Source organism: Halichoerus grypus, chromosome 14 (assembly GCF_964656455.1).
Source record: "Halichoerus grypus chromosome 14, mHalGry1.hap1.1, whole genome shotgun sequence".
Classification (NCBI taxonomy): domain Eukaryota; kingdom Metazoa; phylum Chordata; class Mammalia; order Carnivora; family Phocidae; genus Halichoerus; species Halichoerus grypus.
In genome coordinates this window covers 47,300,617-47,321,270 of record NC_135725.1, presented here as the reverse complement: position 1 = coordinate 47,321,270, position 20,654 = coordinate 47,300,617, and the positions used below count along the sequence as shown (strand labels likewise).

The 20,654-nt window shown below is 43.9% G+C and overlaps 1 protein-coding gene across 1 annotated transcript; it reads right to left on the bottom strand.

The window, feature by feature from the left end:
- Positions 1 to 12,712: 12,712 nt before the first annotated feature.
- LOC118529740 (interferon alpha-1/2-like) lies at positions 12,713 to 13,276 on the bottom strand. The gene has a single exon (XM_036082689.2). It carries the CDS (start codon positions 13,274 to 13,276, stop codon positions 12,713 to 12,715), a length of 564 nt encoding a protein of 187 aa, XP_035938582.1.
- Between the last annotated feature and the right edge of the window lie 7,378 nt (positions 13,277 to 20,654).

Below are 20,654 nucleotides of genomic sequence, written 5' to 3'. Positions count from 1 at the left end.
GACGATGGGGGCACGGGGTGACGGGATAATGCGATGATGGGGCAATAGGAGATGTATTGATGGGACAGTGGGGCTTTGGGAAGACAGGATGATAGGATGATGGTTCATTGGGGTGATGGGGTGACAGCACCAGGGATGACGAGGAGACCTGAGGACAGGGCACCTGGATGACGGGTCAATGGGGCAACGGGGCAAGGGGGCGAGGGGAACAAATGGACTAAGAGACAATGGGGATTTGGGACAATGAGGCGATGTGAGGAGCGGCTGACAGGACGATGGGACAATGGGGCAATGACATGAAGGAGTGATGGGACGATGGGGCAATGCGGCGACACCATAACAGAGGATGGGTCTACAGGGCGAAGGCACTGGGGCGATGGGACAATGAGAGATGAGATGAGGGGACGATGGTCAACGGGACGATGTGGCCACGGGGCAACGAGAGACCAGACGACAGGATGCACCTGGACCACAGTGAGGACGCGGTGGACAGAGCCGGTCACCAGCCAGCCCCGTCTGCGTCGTCGCTGGAAGGAAGTCGTGTGTCCACACCGCGCTCCCCTGACTTCTAGGCAGATTTGTGGGCAGGACAGCGGGACAGCCAACGGATTATAAAGGAGGAACCTGGAAACTCTGACGGCGTCCCAGTCAACTTTGTCCACATGACATATTAGCAGATATTAAATGAAAATGTTGAACATAAAATATCAGTATTTCTCATTTTGAAAATATTCAAGCTCATAATATTATAGTCAACTTTTTCAACCAGATTGAAGCTCTATTTTATTTACATCAAAACAACAATTGAATATAACTTGACTTTTCTACCATTGATAGAAACAAACTCAACGATCTGTTGAAGATTACTTCTTTCCTTCTTTTCAGTTGAAAGATTTGTATGTTTAACAATTTCTTTGGTCTCCCTGACTATTTAGTTACCTTTTTTTTTTAAGATTTTATTTATTTATTTGACAGAGAGAGACACAGCAAGAGAGGGAACACAAGCAGGGGGAGCAGGAGAGGGAGAAGCAGGCTTCCCGCTGAGCAGAGAGCCTGATGTGGGGCTCGATCCCAGGACCCTGGGATCACGACCTGAGCCGAAGACAGACACTTAATGACTGAGCCACCAAGGTGCTCCTAATTACATTTTTTTAACTTTTGGGAATTGAAATGCCTTTCATAGGACTTCATCTTGACTATATTGTTGACGAGAAAAGGTAGTGTGCACAAGCATTGAGGACATTTAGTAGGTCAGATTGTCTGCACCTGTCCTGCAAACACCACGTCTGTCCCTCAGTGTGTCATTGTCCCCATGTGTCCTTCCAACTGCACTGGCCACTCTGCCACAGACTCTCCTCTGCCTGACCTTTAAATGTTGAGAGTCTGCAGAACTACATTTAGGACATCTTCTCAGTGTCCTCTCTATGTAGAAGCGACCACATCCACTCCCTTGCCCTCATTCCCAGATGCAATAAAGAATTTCACATGGGAGGCTAGGTCCGAGATGGCAGAGGAGTAGGAGACCTGAATTTCGTCTGGTCCCAGGAATTCAGATAGATAGCTATCGAACCATTTTGAACACCTATGAACTCAAAGGAGATTAAAGAAAAGAATAGCAACAATTCTATGAACAGAAAAGCGACCACTTTCTGGAAGGTAGGACGTGGGGAGAAGTGAATCCGAGGCGATATTCAGGAAGATAGACGGCGGGGGAGGGGGCCTCCATCAGCTGCTACTGACAAGTGATAGAGCAGCAGAGCACAAAATCAGAACTTCTAGAAGTCGGCTCCGCTGAGGGACGTCGCTCCAGTAGCTAAGCGGAGGGTGGAACCCTCACTGGGACAGTGTGGTCTCAGGACCCTTGGAGTCACAGAAAGACTGGGGGTGCCTGAGTGCGGCAGAGCTCCCAGGTATCAGAGCAGGGAAGCTGGCTGCAGAGACAGAGCCGAGCAGCAGGCTCTCAGCTCGGGGTTGCCAGAAACCATGATCCGAGGCACAGTGGGGCCACTGCTCTTCCAGCAGAGACCCAACAAATGGCAGATCCGGGGAGACTCCCCTTCCTCCCCTGGGAGGAGCGGCATGGGAGCGCACCACAGGGATCTGCTGGGTTTGGGGACTCCACATGGGGTCATGTGCCAGAGATAGAAACGCTTGGTCACAGGCTGGGTGAGCACAGAGTGCGGCCAGAGACCGGGGAGACGGGAGTGATTGACTGCTTTTCTCTGGGGGCTCACTGAGGAGCGGGGCCCCGAGTTCTCAGCTCCTCTGGGGCAGAGATTGGGAGGCCGCCATTTTCACTCTTGTCCTCCAAAGCTGTGTGGAGAGCTCGCAGGGAACAAAAGCTCCCGAGAGCAAACCCGAGCAGATTACTTAGCCTGGACTGGCAAGGGCAGGGCAATTCCACCTCCGGCAAAGACATTTGGGAACCACGGCAACAGGCCCCTCCCCCAGAAGATCAGCAAGAACATCTGGCCAAGACCAAGTTCACCAATCAATGAGAATTGCAAAACTCCAGCACTAGGGAAATACTGCACATAGAATTCATGGTTTTTTTCTCATGATTCTTTAGTCTTTCAAAGTTAATTTTTTTTAATTTTCTTTATTTTTTTCTTTTTCTATTTCGAATTTTTCTTCTTTCCTTTTTTTTTTTTTTTAAAGATTTTATTTATTTATTTGACAGAGAGAGATAGTGAGAGCAGGAACACAAGCAGGGGGAGTGGGAGAGGGAGAAGCAGGCTCCCACCAAGCAGGGAGCCTGATGCGGGGCTCGATCCCAGGACCCTGGGATCATGACCTGAGCCGAAGGCAGACGCTTAATGACTGAGCCACCCAGGCGCCCCTCTTCTTTCCTTTTTCAACCAACTTCTTATCAGTTCCTTTTTTAAAATCTTTTTTAATATTCATTTTTACAGTCATATTCTATCCCTTCATTGTATTTAACCTTATTATTTGTATATACATAAGTTTTTCATTCTTTAAAATTTTGGGATGCAGTTTCTTCTAACAGACCAAAATATACCCATAATCTAGTGTATGGCTCTGTTCTATTCACCCACCTGATCACATTCTCTCTCTTTTTTTTTTTAATTTTTCTTTCTGTTTTCAACCAACTTATCAATTCCTTTTTTTAATCTTTTTTTAATTTTCATTTTTACAGTCATATTCCATCCTTTCATTATATTTAACCTTATTTTTGTATATACATAACTTTGTCTTTCTTTAAAATTTTGGGATGCACTTTCTTCTAACAGACCAAAATACACCCAAAATCTAGTGTATGGCTCTGTTCTATTCACCAGCCTGATCATATTCTTTTTTTTTTTTTCCCTTTTCTCCCTGGTTTAGGGTCTCTCCTGACTTATTTAGTGTATATTTCTCTGGGGTCGTTGTTACCCTTTTAGTATTTTGTTCTCTCATTCATCTATTCTTCCCTGGATAAAATGACAAAATGGAAAAACTCACCTCAAAAAAAAGAACAAGAGGCAGTACTGACTGCCAGGGACCTAATCAATTCAAACATTAGTAAGGTGTCAGAACTAGAGTTCAGAATAACGATCATAAAGATACTAGCTGGGCTTGAAAAAAAGCATAGAATATACTAGAGAATCCATTTCTGGAGAAATAAAATCTAACCAAGTTGAAATTAAAAAAGGGTATTAATGAGATGCAATCAAAAATGGAGGCTCTAACTGCTAGGATAAATGAGGCAGATGACAGAATTAGTGATATAGAGGACCAAATGATGGAGAATAAAGAAGCTTAGATAAAGAGAGATAAACAACTACTGGATCACGAGGGGAGAATTCGAGAGATAAGTGATACCATAAGATGAAACAATATTAGAATAATTGGGATCCCAGAAGAAGAAGAAAGAGAGAGGGGGGCAGAAGGTATATTGGAGCAAATTATAGCAGAGAACTTCCCTAATTTGGTGAAGGAAACAGGCATCAAAATCCAAGAGGCACAGAGAACCCCCTCAAAATAAAAAAAAATACATCAACTCCTCGACATCTAATAGTAAAACTTACAAATCTCAGAGACAAAGAGAAAATCCTGAAAGCAGCTCGGGAGAAGAAATCTGTAATCTACAATGGTAGAAACATTAATTCGCAGCAGACCTATCCACAGAGGCCTGGCAGGCCAGAAAGGACTGGCATGATATATTCAGGGCACTAAATGAGAAAAATATGCAGCCAAGAATACTTCATCCAGCTAGGCTATCACTGAAAATAGAAGGAGAGATAAAAAGCTTCCAGGACAAACAGAAACTAAAAGAATTTGCAATCACCAAACCAGCCCTGCAAGAAATATTGAAAGGGGTCCTCTAAGCAAAGAGAGAGCCCAAAAGTAACATAGACCAGAAAGGAACAGAGACAATCTACATTAACAGTCACCTTACAGGCAATACAATGGCACTAAATTCATATCTTTCAATAGTTACCCTGGACGTAAATGGGCTAAATGCCCCAATCAAAAGACACAGGGTATCAGATTGGATAAAAAGCAAGACCCATCGATATGCTGTCTGCAAGAGACTCATTTTAGACCCAAAGACACCACCAGATTTAAAGGGACAGGGTGGAAAACCATTTATCATGCCAATGGACATCAAAAGAAAGCTGGGGTGGCAATCCTTATATCAGACAAATTAGATTTTAAACCAAAGACTGTAATAAGAGATGAGGAAGGACACTATATCATACTTAAAGGGTCTATCCAACAAGAAGATCTAACAATTGTAAATATTTATGCCCCTAACATGGGAGCAGCCAATTATATAAGCCAATTAATAACAAAATCAAAGAATCACATTGACAATAATACAATAATAGTAAGGGACTTTAACACCCCTCTCACTGAAATGGACAGATCATCTAAGCAAAAGATCAACAAGGAAATAAAGGGCTTTAAATGACACATTGACCAGACGGACTTCACAGATATACTCAGAGAAAGAACAGATATACTCTGAAAGAACAGCAAATAAAACCTAGGGCCAGCAGGAGAAGAGAAATAATAAAGATTAGAGCAGAAATCAATTAAATAGAAACCAAAAGAACAGTAGAACAGATCAATGAAACTAGGAGCTGATTCTTTGAAAAATTTAATAAAATCAAAACCCTTGAGGAGGGGTGCCTGAGTGGCTCAGTCGGTTAAGCATCTGCCTACGGCTCAGGTCATGATCCCAGGGTCCTGGGATTGAGCAGAGAGCTTGCTTCTCACTCTCCCTCTGCCTGCCGCTCTCTCTCTCTGTCAAATAAATAAATAAAATCTTTAAAAAACAAAAATCCTTGAGGAGAACACAGGCAGCAACCTCTTTGACCTCAGCTGCAGCAACTTCTTCCTAGACACATCACCAAAGGCAAGGGAAACAAGGGCAAAAATGAACTATTGAGACTTGATCAAGATAAAAAGCTTTTGCACAGCAGAGGAAATAATCAACAAAACCAAAAGACAACCTACAGAATGGGAGAAGATATTTGCAAATGACATATCAGATAAAGGGCTAGTAGCCAAAATCTATAAAGAACTTAATCAAACTCAACATCCAAGGAACAAATAATCCAATCAAGCAATGGGCAGAAGCCATGAACAGACATTTCTACAAAGAAGACATCCAAATGGCCAACAGACACATGAAAAAGTGCTCAACATCACTCGGCATCAGGGAAATACAGATCAAAACCACAACGAGATACCACCTCACACCAGTCAGAATGGCTAAAATTAATAAGTCAGATATTGGTGAGGTTGTGGAGAAAGGAGAACCCTCCTACACTGTTGGTGGGAATGCAAGCTGGTGCAGCCACTCTGGAAAACAGTATGGAGGTTCCTCAAAATGTTGAAAGTAGAGCTACTCTATGAACCAGCAATTGCAGTACTGGGTATTTACCCCAAAGATACAAATGTAGTGATCTAAAGGGGCACATGCACCCCAATGTTTATAGCAGCAATGTCCACAATAGCTGAACTATGGAAAGAGCCCAGATGTCCATCTACAGATGAATGGATAAAGAAGATGTGGTATATATAAAATGGAATACTACGTAGCCATCAAAAAAATGAAATCTTATCAAAAACTAATGATGTAATGTATGGTGATTAACATAACATAATAAAATTTTTAAAATGTAAAAAAAATGAAATCTTGCCATTTGCAATGACGGGGATGGAACCTAGAGGGTATTATGCTAAGCGAAATAAGTCAATCAGAGAAAGAATTATCATATTATCTCACTGATATGCAGAATTTAAGAAACAAGACAGAGGATCATAGGGGAAGAGGAAAAAAAAATGAAATAAGAGGAAACCAGAGAGGGAGACAAACCATAAGAGACTCTTAATCTTAGGAAACAAACTGAGGGTTGCTGGAGGGGAGGGGGGTGGGAGGATGGGGTGGCTGGGTAATGGACACTGGGGAGGGTGTGTGCTATGGTGAGCGCTGTGAACTGTGTAAGACTGATAAATCACGAATCACAGACCTGTATCCCTGAAACAAATAATACATTATATGTTAATTAAAAAAATGACAGGGTGTAAGTTAGGAAAATTCGATGCAGCAACACTGGGGACCAGCAGCTCTGGCAGAGGGGGAGAATGAAGGTTGTACTGAATTACCCCAAGTCAGGACAGTGGCCGCCTCGGCCAGAGACTCACACAAGACCAACTCCTGGGTCCCCAGGCAACCCTCAGCGTTGCAAGACCAGCCACCTGATTTTTCTTTCATTCAATCCACATGTGCTCAGCTCTGAGGCGAGACGAGAGGAGTCACACCAACCAGCTCACAAGAGAATGGCAACCAGAACCCCAGGTGCTCACCCTCTGAGGAAGGAGAGAGGATACTCGCCCTGCCTGAGCGCTCTACCTAGCTGATAAATCCACTCAGGCCAGGAAGATTGCTTTGCGAAATCCAATATTAAGACAAAGGGAACTGGATGATCCTAAAAGATTCTGCTCCTCATCTGAATAAGAATAATGATGATGATGTTTTATGATAACACCCAAAGCTGATTGCAGGCTAACTCTTCTGAGATCCTTGAAATCATTAACTCAATCCTCTCAATATCCCCATTTGGATTCCACTTATTTATACAGCTGTTTGGAGAGAAATAGAAACCCAGAGGGATGATTTATTCTGAAGGTACCAAAGATCCAAAGTCGAACATGAGGAGTTATGAGATACTGGCTTGTCTGGAAACACCTGTTAAAAGGGGTGAAGGATAGAAATGGAGAGAGGATTTAAGAACCAGGAGAGGCCATGGCATGAAATCAAGAGGGGAGGTGAGGGATCAAGGATTCCAGATTCCACTTCAGATGCAAAGGGCTGTTGTCTGTGGTTGTGGATGGCAACTGGGGGTGTGGTGTGAGTCAAGTGAACTGACTGACTTGAAGTTCTTTTGTCTTTTTCAAAAGACCTGTATCTTTTTTTTTTCCAAGTTTTTATTTAAATTCCAGTTAGTTAATGATGTGGGAAACAAAGGCAAAAGAAAAATTAGATTTCCTTACTACCTATAGCCCACTGACAAGTCCTCCAAACAGGCCAAGTGACATTCCTCTAAGAACTCAGCTACCTCCCTGTTAAGACTTTGCTAAGGGCAAAAGGCAATCTTAGCCCAACCCCCAGGATCCTGTAAGTCTATTTTAACAGATAAAATTCCTTTGGAAAATTCCTTTATCTCCACTCCCCAAGACATATGTTGTCCATCATCCCCCAAGCATATGACCCACCGATACACATCTGAAGGGTCTCATGACTGAGTTTCTAAGACCTTTTCCTAACAATACCTGGCCCCCTCAACATCCTAGAAACCTTGTTTCCAAAATACCTGGGAGGTTTGTGATATCCCTAACCCCTTCCCAACTCTAAAGTATATAACTGCCACTCCTCATGACCCCAGTGCAGTTCTCTCTGCCCACAGGTCCTGTCCCTGTGCTTTAATAAAACCACCTTTTTGCACAGAAGATGTCTCAAGAACTCCCTCTTGGCTGTAGGCTCCAGACCACAACATCTTTCCTCCATGAGTTAACATACAGTGTAATATTTGTTTCTGATGTAGAATTTAATGATTCATCACTTACATACAACACCCAGTGCTCATCACTACAAGTGCCCTCTGTAATCTTCATCCCTTCAATGGATCCTCCCGGCCACCTCCCCTCCAGTCACCTTCAGTTTGTTCTCTATAGTTAAGAGTCTATTTTCCTGTTTACGACTCTTTCTCTCTTTCTCTTTCTCTCTCTCTCTCTCTCTCGTTCTCTCTCTTTTTTTTTCCATGTGTTCATCTGTTTTGTTTCTGAAATTCCACATATGAGTGAATGAAATCATATGGTATTTTTCTTTCTCTGACTTATTTTGCTTAGCATAGTACTCTCTAGTTCCATGAACTGACTGACTATAGGTTCTAAGTCAAAGTTGACAGACTCCCTTTTAAATACTCATAAGGCAGGACACTTTTCTGCCAATGAAAGAGAACTTGCAGCTGGTACTGGAGTAACCCTCCTCCTTGCAATACCCCGCAGGCTGCTGTCGCGTCAGTGTCACCCGTGCTGGGGACACTGCTGTGGGCCACGTCTGCGTAGGAGAACGCTGTGTTCACAGGGTGCACTTGAATCATCTCAGTCTCGGGAAGGATATGGAGAGACAGTTGACTCCATGCTGCCCATTCCTACTGTTCCACCTCCTGAGGACAAGTCGCTGATCCAGTGGACACTTCCACATTTCTCTTCTCCTTCCAGGCTCCCAAGTTGCTGCTGACCTTCCACACCTTCAAGTTTCCAGACGTGCAGCTGTGGTTTTTTGAGCAAAGGAGCATCCAATGCCCTTGTTAATCAGAACATAGTGATGTAGGAAATGTTGGGGTTCAGAGCCGATGGCCAAGAAAGAATTCTTGAGACATCTTTGGTGCAAAAAGAAGGTTTTATAAAAGCACGGAGACAGGACCCGTGAGCAGAGAGAGCCGCACTGGGGTTGTGAGGAAGTGCTGATTGTATGCTTTAGTTGAGGGGAGGTAAAGATAAAGGGAAGTTTCCAAAAGGACTTTTATATGCCAAGGAAGACTCACAGGATCCTGGAAGCCTAGTATTGTCAAGATAAGTTTGTTTTTCTCTCTAGCAAGGAAGTAACATTAAGACAGTTGGGAGTTCCCTGGAGGAAGTATTTGTCAATGGGCTGGAGGTTATAAGGAAATTGAATTTTTTTTTTTTTTAAAGATTTTATTTATTTGACAGAGAGAGACACAGCGAGAGAGGGAACACAAGCAGGGGGAGTGGGAGAGGGAGAAGCAGGTTTCCCGCCGAGCAGGGAGCCCGATGCGGGGCTCGATCCCAGGACCCTAGTATCATGACCTGAGCTGAAGGCAGACGCTTAACGACTGAGCCACCCAGGTGCCCCAGGAAATTGAATTTTATCTACATTTCGTTTTTGCCTTTGTTCCCCACATCAATAGGAATGCCCAAACACTGGCAGAGATGAGCCTCTGTGATTGGATGTAGATGTGTGCACTGGGTTCCCTGTATTTAGTGTATTTCTGTGCAGCACTGGATGTCTGGGGGACCTTCAGCTCTGCAGCGCACGAGTCAGCTGGCAGGGACGGTGGAGGGAGGCCGCGTATGTACCTTTGTCCTGAAGCTGCCAAACCTTGGCTGCTTGTGGCCAGTAAACTGCACAGTGATCTCTTGCTGCCCATCAGTGGGTACCCAGTCACCAAGCCCTTCCATCGCCAACTCACCTGGCAGGTTGACCAGAAGCACCTGCAGATGGAAAGTTGGAGGGCAATGCTCACCCCCATCGCCCCTGCTTCTGGCCCTGTGGCTTGGTTCTCCAACACTTTCTAATATTTAACAATCAATAACACTGGCATTGAAACCGAATGTGGCTATAGGGATTTTCAGGACAAGACTTATTCTTTGTCATATACAGAATAAGGAAACAGGTTTATGACAGCATTAGAATCCCTGGTTGCCAACAAGTAGCCTTTTGTAGCTTGAAGGGACATCCTCAGGAAGACGTCCCATTTTTGCAGAGATCCCAAGCCTGGCCCCCATCTTGGTTGCCACCCTGGTCACACGTGGCACCAGCGGGCAGTCCTCCTGGAGAGGAGCTTCATTAGCCCACCCTTCAACCTGATCCTGCTTTCTGTTTCCTTTTCGCCACAGCTGCTATTACATCACATTGGATGGAAATCAGAATGAAGCCTGTCTTGCAAGTGGTTCTACAAAACCTAGAGATGTCATTTCAGTTTTGCTTTCTACTTGCTGTCTTGCAATGTGCTGCTCTTTTTTTTTTTATTTTATTATGTTAATCACCATACATTACATCATTAATTTTTGATGTAGTGTTCCATGATTCACTGTTTGCTTAGAACACCCAGTGCTCCATTCAATACGTGCCCTCCTTAATACCCATCACCAGGCTAACCCATCTCCCCACCCCCCTCCCCTCTAGAACTCTCATTTTGTTTCTCAGAGTCCATTGTCTCTCATGGTTCATCTCCTGCTCTTTAGGGAAACCTTTAAGCTGAGACCACAACAGAACAGAAAGCTGTTGTGTGAACAGGCTGAGAGGTCAAGAGAGTGAATGCTGAGAGTGCTGTCGGGACTTCTGCCTTAGAGAGGAAGGAAACTGTTAAGACAGGGGAATGTGTCCTAGAATGCAGACGGGGAGGGCAGGGGTGGGTGCCAGAAGGTTAAAGAAATAGCATGTTCTTCTGCACTTCTAACTTGATATTTATTCTTGACTCTCAGATGTTCATACAAGCCACCATTTCATCACTGAATATAAATAAGACCCTTCTTTGAAAGGGGAATGAATTCGTCAGGCTTCTCTAGAATTCTCAGCAGAATTCTGGTTTTGGAGGTTGCCTCCTTTGGAAGTCAGTTACTGAAGTGTAGGACACACAGGACCCAAGAATTTTGTAGAAAGAGACAAACAATATTCTCATATATAGCCATCGGAAGAACAATAAGAGAATACATATGATATTTTAGGTGGTTTTGATGTAGCAAAGACATTGGGGTTTGAAGTCAATGGCCAAGAGAGAATTCTTGAGATGTATTTGGTGCAGAAAGGTGGTTTTATTAAAACAAGGGGATAGGACCCATGAGCAGAGAGAGTTGCACTAGGGTCATGAGGAGTGGCTGATTATATCCTTTCAAGTTTGGAGAGAGTAAGGATAGCGTAAGTCTCTAAGGAATTCTGGAAGCAAGGTTTCCAGGACTTTGAAGGGGCTAGCTATTGTTGGGGAAAAAAATCATTTATTACTATCTAATAAAACCTTAGTCATGAGACCCTTCAGATGTATATTGGTGGGTCATATGCTTAAGGGATGATTGCCAACACTCATCAGCATCCTCTCTTGTTATCCATGTACTGTATGGCCATGAGTCCACTGTCTCCTTGTGGCTCTTCTCTCCCCTCCCTTTAATGATTGCAGAGCCTCAGAATAAAGTTTATGTCTGTCTCACACTACATAGTCTCCCCGCATGAACACCTCTGTTTCTGGCATTCCCTGCTAGATATGGACCTCAGCCATGGCGTTTCTTGTCAAATGCAAGATCACCTCTCCCCTGACACTGGACATTTGTGCCTCCATGTCTACCAGTCACCTGTCCAGAGGTCCCCAGCTTTTATGTGTACTTTCTGACCTTCTCCATTCTAGCATCAGGTGAGAGAATTCACTTCCTTCCCTTCTTCATTATAACACTAAGCCTGAGGATTGTTTTTAGATTTCTATCCCTACAACAACCAAAGATGTAGACATCAGGACCTGTATTTGTCATGTCCTACAGCCTAAGGACAACGTACAAGTTGTCTTAGGGGAAGTCCGTTGTTACTTCTGATGTTAATATAATATGAGGGGTAAATGCATTCTGCCATCCATTTTTCAATCAAGCTGCACAATTAGACTTTGTTACTCTTTAAAAAGAATGCCAAGGGACACCTGGGTGGCTCAGTTGGTTAAGCGTCACCTTCGGGTCATGATCCCAGGGTCCTGATATCCAGTCCTGCATCGGGCTCCCTGCTTAGTGGGGAGTCTGCTTTTCCCTCTGCCTGCCGCTCCCCCTGCTTGTGCACTTGCTCTCTCTCTCTCTCTCAGACGAATATAAATAAAAACCTTAAAAAAAAAAAAAAGAATGCCAGTAGTAAAAGTTCAATAAAGAAGGACAGCTGGGTGGCTCAGTTGATTAAATGTCTGCCTTTGGATCATGTCATGATCTCGGGGTCATGAGATAGAGTCCCACCTTGGGCTCCCTGCTCAGCAAGGAGTCTGCTCTTCCCTCTCCCTCTTCCCCTCCCCCCTGCTTCTACTCTCTCTCTTTCTCTCACCCTCTCTCTCTTTCTCTCTCAAATAAATAAAATCTTTTTTAAAAAGATCAATAAAGAAAAAAAATGATAAACTGATTAAATATTAAATATTTATTATATTTATATTTATTATATTCTGCAACATTAGGGGCACATAATAATATATAAAAATCTGAATGTTATAAATATTTACATAAATAAATAGTTAATAGATAAATAGACATCACCATGGTCATCTGTAAGCACTATGCTTGTAGGTAGAGTTGACATGTCCCTTAATACTTCTGGAAACACCTGACAAATTGATTCTGTCGTGTCACCAGGAAGGCAGAAATGAGAGTCTTTGACACGGCAGAACAAAGGAAACTGTGATAGTCAGAGGGAATCATCTCCATGGTGAACCGGGTCTCACTTCTTGCTCCTTAATCTTTTTTGCAAGGTTGTTGATGAATACAAGGCTTTCATGATTTCTGCTCTGACAATCTCCCAGGCACAAGGGCTGTATTGCTTCTCTTGCAGATAGAGGGAGATTCTTTGGAAGTAGTTCCTCAGGATGGAATCCACGTTCATGAGGGGAGTCTCTGCCCCCTCCGCCTTCTGCATGGGACAGGCTTCCAGGTCGGTCAGCTGCTCAGAAAGTCCGGAGCAGAATTCCTCTAGGAGGGTCTCATTCCAAGCAGCAGATGAGGCCTCTGTGCAGAAGAGGTGGAAGATCTTCTGGTTCATCACATGGACGACAGAGAGGGCTTGAGCCTTCTGCAACTGCTTGCCATCCAGCACCTCCTGGGGGAAGGCAAAGTCACTTGTGTACTTGTCACAAGAGCTCGCAGACATTCTCCTCATTTGTCCCAGGAGCGTCAAGGCCCTCCAGGCAAACAAGCCATGGTTCTGAGGCAGGTCACATCCCAGAGAGCAGAGGGAGTTGCAGCTGAGCACCACCAGGGCCACCAAGAAGGGAAAGGGCAGGGCCATTGGGGATCCTGCAGATGCTGCTGGCCTGGCTGGGCTGGGCAAGTCTGGGAACCGTGGCTCTAGGTTCTCTGAACATCTTCCCTTGTGTGTGTGGCTTAAGTAGGGGACATGGGAGTTTTCAATTTCTGAACGTTTCCCTTACTTTCTACTTCTCTTTTTGCTTTCCATTATGCACTTTCTACTTGGGTTTGGAGCATGGGTTTCTCAACCATTTCCTTTTCTTATTGTCCCCTTCCTTCAGACTCCTTCAGAGTCTTTTGAATATTTATGTAATTGAACCTTCCAAGAAAATTCACTTGCGGGGATCTACAGTATGTAGAGAGTATGGGTACTTATTTACAGTGTATATGTATACATATATAGTTGTATTTATATCTCTGCTTTATAGACAAAAAAGAAAGTGTACATTTTACTCTGTTTATTCAATTCAGGGTTAAAAAAGAGTAAAAAAAATTTTTTTAGAGTTTTATTGGTTTATTTTAGAAAGAGAGACAGAGGGAGTGCTAGTGAGCCTGTGACGGGCAAAGATGAGAATCTTGAAGCAGACTCCCTGTGGAGTGGGAAGGTCAATGCAGGGCTTGATGCCTGGGTGGACCCCAGGACCCATGAGATCATGACCTGAGCTGAAAACAAGAGCCAGACGCTTAACCGCTTAACCGACTGAGCCACCCAGGTGACCCAAATGAATAAAAATTTTAAGCTGAAAGTAAAATTTTCAAGCTATTGCTCCTTCACTGGATGACTAAATTTGATTAGCAACTTCTAATTTTTTCTTATACAAATTGAAATATATAAAATACATATGCAAAATAACAATTTCTAGAAAGACATAATAATGGTATCAATGTACTTAAATATTTAGAATCATTCCAAATTGCTAACAGCCAATGAAACATTAAATTATTTATTGAACATTTGATTTTAGTGTACTGTATTTATGTGGCCTCAATGAGAAAATAATTTTTAAATACACTTGCTGCTTGATATTCATCAAGGTATTCTCAAAATATTTTTTCGATTTAGCATTAGATAGAATTACTGACGTGTTGAATAAGTTTTTCAGAATTAAATCATAAAGTATAATCTATTTGTATTTATTTCCAGAGCCTGACTCACAGCAAGGCTCAAACATCAGCAATGTCCACCAGGTAGCCAATGGCAGCTCACAAGTAAGCAAAGATCACCTCTCCAGGTAAGACACTGAGATCCAGGAAATGATGGGGAGAAAGTCCTCCAATCCCAGATTATTCCTCTTATTCCTAGTGGGGCACTATCTTGCAGACATTTCGTGTATCTTCCACAAATTCCATGTCCATGCTTCTTGTGTGATACCCAAGAAAACCCAATGACAGACAATAAATACTGAGGATGAGGTTTTGTGAGACCGCTCCAAGGCTGAGCTTTGGCATACCACACACCTTGGAATACTGAAGACTTGTTCCCAACCCTAAGAACTACTTGGTACATTGTTGGAAGCAACTGTAACACCTGTTCCCTCTGGTGCGGGGATGCTGGTGATGGGGGAGACTGTGCAGCTACAGAAACAGGGAGGATAGGAAAAAACTCAGGACCCTCTACTCACTTTTACTATGAACGTAACTGCTCTTTCTAAAAAAGTATATTTTTCTAAAAGTTCCTAAAAAGCCATGGAAATTGGCTTATTCCACTCGCAGAGTCAGTTCACTCCAGGAAAGACCTGTTTTTTGGCCCGGAGGAAACTCTCCCACCAGGGACAGACTTCTACATACAAGACAAGCCCAGTCTCCAGACTTGGTCACTGTCTAGCTCACCTTGCCCACTCGCTGGCAGCCCCCCCCCCCAGAAAGATTGTGACGGGCCACGGAACAGCACCCTTCCACTCCTGTTTCCCCTTTGCTACAGCCACTGTTACATCACTGCAGCGGGGACATTCCCTTGGGTCCAGAGATAGTCACCAGGAGAAAGGAAGAGAGTTTCAAAAAAAACGTAGAAACTTCAAACATTTGCTCTTCCTTGGTGGCCTTGTAATAGGAAGTAAAATGGCCAGACAGAAACCACAAAGGAAAAGGAAGCAGCTGTATGAATGGGCAGGAGAGGCTCCTGAGGAGGGAGGGAGGAGGGCAGAGCTCACTGGGGGTTTCTACCCTGGGGGAGAGGGAAACACTGTGATTTGGGAGTGAAAGGATGGGATCTGGGGAAGCAGGGAGGAAGGGGAAATGTGCTCTAACAGAATGTCTAGTGTATGTCCCTACAGTGTATATGGATACATATGATATTATTGTGTCTATAATTACATTCCATTCATGGGCCACCTGTTCCCAGTTGGGTGTTTCAGAGGATCAGCAGTTTGCAGTCCGTTACAGAGAGAAGGCTAGAAGATACCTTTCGCTTAGAGACGTCTGTGAAAAAAATAATAGTCACCGTCTGTTAAACTCTCACTAGTGGAAGATACTAGATACATTTAAATGTGCTACTTCGTTATTACAACAGCTCTAGGAATATTCCCACCCCACTTCACATTTGGGAAAACTGAGCTTCAGAGTTCTCAAGTGAGTTTCTCAGGATCAAACAACTAGATCGAAAGCAGAAGCTAGAAGCAGTGGTTAGTCCTATAGCCCATGTGATAAATTACTACCAAAGGTTCACCTTGGGAAATTCTGAAACTTCTCTTCGTCCACACTCTCTGGAGATCATTCTTCCCTGGCTGTGTCCCACCTGCACTGGCTGCCCCATCTCAGTGCCCTTTGCAGGCTCCCCTTCTCTTTCTCAGCCTTAAAAGTTAAAGGTGCTCCAAAGCTTTAGGGGCATCTTCTCATTCCAAACTCAACTGAGACAGAAGGACTTTCAAATACCGTGCCTTGATTTCCAAAAATGCAACAAACCCTTGAGATTTAATATTTCCAGGACGTGAATTGTTGGAGATTCCAGATTCACCTATGCATCTACCAGTGGGAAGTCAGCTTTCCCCTCTTCTTGACATCCCTCCTTCAAGTTCCCGGTGACAGAATCCCTTGTCCTCTACCTCTCATTGGACCATGAAACATAATTGGAATTCATTGAGCATGATGGCTGTTTTTATATCTCTTTCTGTTCCAAATGGAAAGATCCCAAAGAATAGGCTTTCAAACTCCTTTTTTCACCTCCATATTCTTGGAACTACAACACCCTAACTTAGAAATATGCAGTTTTTTTGTTTTTGTTTTTGTTTTGTTTTGTTTTGTTTTAAGATTTTACTTCTTTATTTGACAGAGAGAGACAAGGAGAGAGGGAACACAAGCAGGGGGAGTGGGAGCGCGAGAGGCAGGCTTCCTGCCGAGCAGGGAGCCCCATGCGGGGCTCCATCCCAGGACCCTGGGGTCATGACTTGAGTCGAAGGCAGACGCTTAATGACTGAGCCACCCAGGCGCCCTAGAAATATGCAGTTTTGAAATATAACTGATGGCTAAAACTGAATGAGTAGGTTGAGTTCACCATGGATTCCTCACTATGGGTTGCACATTCAGGCTATCTCTTTTTTTAAGAATAAAGAAATCCAAATGTCTTCTACGGAAGAATTTCATAAAATAAAGAGGAAAATAATTTGATAAAAGTTAAAGGTGGAGAGGTGCCTGGGTGGCTCAGCCGGTTAAGGATCTGCCTTCTGCTCAGGTCGCGATCCCAGGGTCCTGGGATGGAGCTCCCCGTTGGGCTCCCTGCTCGGCGGGGAATCTGCTTCTCCCTCTGCCTGCCACTCCCCCTGCTTGTGCGCTCTCTCTCTCTGTCAAATAAATAAATAAAATCTTTAAAAATAAAGAAAGAAAGAATAAAAAGGTGGACACAGTTTGTTATCTGAACATATTATCAAGGGGTCATAATATTATATGAACAAAATCATTTTATTTTTTAAACTACCTTAGATGTGCTACATAGTGTGGCCTAGATAAAGGCAAAGAAAGCATATTGAATACATTGACCCCCCCAGCATAGTAATCATAGTTAAATTGAATTCCTGGTCTGATAATTCCAAAATCTCTAGTACATCTGAGTCTAGTTCTGTCATAGGCTCAGTCTCTCAAACCGTGTTTTTCACCTTTTTATATGACGTGTCAGTTTTTGTGCACTGATGAACAGGATGTGCCAGGTAAAAGGAACTGCTGCAGATTGGCCTTTAGGGTGAGGTTTTGTGTTTCTCTTGCTAGCACTTGGGCTGAGCTTACTGTTTGTGGTAGCCACAGCTGTCCGAGACTAAATTCCTCAGGTGTCCCTGCAGGTGTCTTCCCTAGGGACTTCCTCAGTAATGTCTGACACTTACTGTCCTTTTCAGTGGTAATCCCACTACTAGATGGGAATGCTGTTGATGTGCTGGTAGGTCTGGGGGAAGAGAAGGCTCTATAAACCTAGGATTCTGTGTCAGGCTTTAAGTGAGCACAAGTGGTTGTGACCCTCACAGGTGGCCCTTGCTCAGCTTTCTACCACCCTGCTGGGGAAGATGGGAGACAGAGTGGCTTGCAGTCCGGATTTCCCTATCCCCAGGTGAATTGGGCTCTGGAAAAACAGATTCCCTGAGGGCAGCCTATGTTAAGGAGAGGAGGAGACTCAAGAGTATTTTTCCCCCTCCCTCTGCTGGAAAAGCCAGCAGATTTTCCTCTGATCTTCACAGAGAGAGCCTAGTGGGGATTCTGAAGGTAAAACTCACAACCCTGTGGGCTCCAGTAACTAGGGAGCCCTGGAGTTGGTAACTCTGCAGTGTAAGCACACAGAGCCTCAAGCAATGCTTCCATTACAGCTCGTGTTCCTCCCAATCCCTGCTCCTGGTAAGGTGTGATTGTCTGCAATGCTCCTTTTTCTCTGGTTACCAGCGCTGGGGCTGGCCCTGGGACCTCAGCTGTGAATGGATCTAAGAAGAGTTGTTGTTTTCAATTGTCTTGCATTTTGTGGTGGTTGTTGTTATTGTTGCTCTTGCTGTGAGGTCAGCAATAAAGTTTCCAAGTGGTTCAGTGTTGGACAGGAAACCAAGGATCCCGCAATACACGAACCCGTGAACAGCTTCAGTATAGCTCTCCCCCACGGAGGGATGCCCTTAGAGATACTCAGGTTCACAGACACATTTTAACCACAATTTTGAGTAATTTAACTCAATGCCTTCTATGACTGAAGCAAAAGAAGAGTCCTTGGAAAGACGGAACACATGGGCATGTGACTTAGTGTTGTAGGTCAAGAATATCATTTCCGGGTCCCTTACCTGCTTTCTTCTTTTTTTTTAATTTCCTTTTCCTTATTTCTTCATTTGTTTATGAAGAGATGGGCCTCCTCATTTGACTCAGACACCTACCCAGGCACAGTCACTATATTTCCTCTGTCTCAGACGGAGATGGCTTCTCTTCCAGGCCAGGGTAGGGCCCTCAATCTCAGAGGAGACCTCCCCCAGTCCTGTCGCAGGCACCACACAGGTGTCCGGGTTCCACCTGCACCTGGAGCCCTGTGGGGAGTTTGTCCAGCAGGGTCGGGTTCGGGCAGCACACGGCGCCCAGTGAGGAAGAGGGTGAAAGTCCACTGGAGCATCTCGTGGAGGACCAAGGGGGCCCAAGCCTCCTGGACCTGGAGGCCACCCACCATGTCCCAGAGAAGATGTCCCTCAGTCAGAAGGGACAGACCCTCCTCCTCTGTGTCAGAAGCAGCAAGTCCTCCTGTGAAGCCGCCTGGGGCATGGAGACAGGTCACACCAGAGCTGAGAGGCTGCCACAGGGAACCAGCCGGAGCCCCGCAGAGGGGCTGGGCACTGTACAACTGGGGGCTTCTGGTGGCCTGGGGGACCCGTGGGGGGCACCGTGGTCCCCAGTTCCTCTCCTGTTCTTTCTACTCATGACTCTTAATAGAAGAGGGTAGTTTTCATTTGCAGAATATTCCTGTACACTTTTTATGCCTTTTAATTTTTGTTTGCTTTTCTTTATATATGCTTTACATGGATTAGAAGAGGTTAGAACACATCACCCATTTCAATTATTTTTTCATTTTTTCATCAAAGTTTATTTGCCCGAAGAAGGTAAATCTCTCAAAACTATTTTCTATGTATACTCACTAACTTCTCTTCTGTTCCTACCCTTCCTCCTCCTTCAGTGTGGTTTCTACTGAGTAATTCAGTCAAACCAGCTCGCACCTGGGTCACACCCCCTCTACTTCTGGCCTTGGGGCACTTTCCATCCACCTTTTGCAATGATGCAATTCCTTGAAGGCTTTTTCAGCTTTGAAATAGACTCTTAACCAATATTCGCTATTACCCTACTGCCTTAGGGCCATTCCTCCTTTGTTTGCAGTGTGGCTCTTTTCTCCCTTAACCACTGGACTTTTGAGGCATCACTTTTAAGTCCTTTTCTCATTGTACACTCTCTTCCCTCGGGACCACTTCCGTTGCTGGGCTTTAAGTGAATGGAATGGCTTGTAAATGGCAGATTCAAGAATTATTTTCTTAAAGAATATTCACACTTGGATGTCTACCAGTCTAATGTGGAAGGTAACTAGTGCTTTTGATTCTATTCCCTGACATGTCTGCTTCCTATTCTACTTTCAGAATTCCCATATTCTTTTCTTCTCCTTCTACCCTTTAATATAACTGATATTAATCCCCTATGATTATTGCTTGGAGGTTGGTTTTTCTACAAAACTCAGAGATACAGACATGGGATTGGATTTGTTATGTCCGCCTTTTTCCTGATGACAACATACAAACTGGCTTCAAGGAAATCTATGGTCTTCCCTCTAATGTGAATCCCAAAATAATGAGTAAGTGAGCTGTACAACGCATTCTTTCATCAGGTTGTAAGCAGACTTCTTTCCTCTTTCCTTTTATTTTTTTTAAGATTTTATATTTTATTTGAGAGGGGGAGAGAGAGAGAGAGCACAAGCGAGAGCACAGGAGCAGAGGGAGGGAGAAGCAGACTCCCCACTGAGCCAGGAGCCTGATGCAGGGCTGATCCGAGGATGCTGGGATCATGACCTGAGCAGAAGGCAGCCACTTAACCAACTAAGCCACCCAGGTGCTCCTCCTCCTTCAATAAGAAACAAATACAAGAATTTTTCTATAGAAACATTTAATGAACAAAAACAATAAAAAATTTAATAAATGTAAAACGTATATTTGTATTGCCACAAAGTGAAGATACACCTACTATTATACAGAGAAAAATAATTTAATACTTATAAATAGTGAAATAAATAGTTAAATAGGTAGATGGGCATGGTCATCTGAAAGCGACAGGTGTTTATAGAGTTGTCTTGATGTTGCTTACTACTCCTGAGAATATGTGACAGTTGATTCCATTCATGTCATGATGACAGCAGAAATGAGAGTTTTTGACACAGCAGAACTCCGGAAAGTGTGATATTATTAGTCAGTGAAAATCATTTCCATTTGAACCGGGTC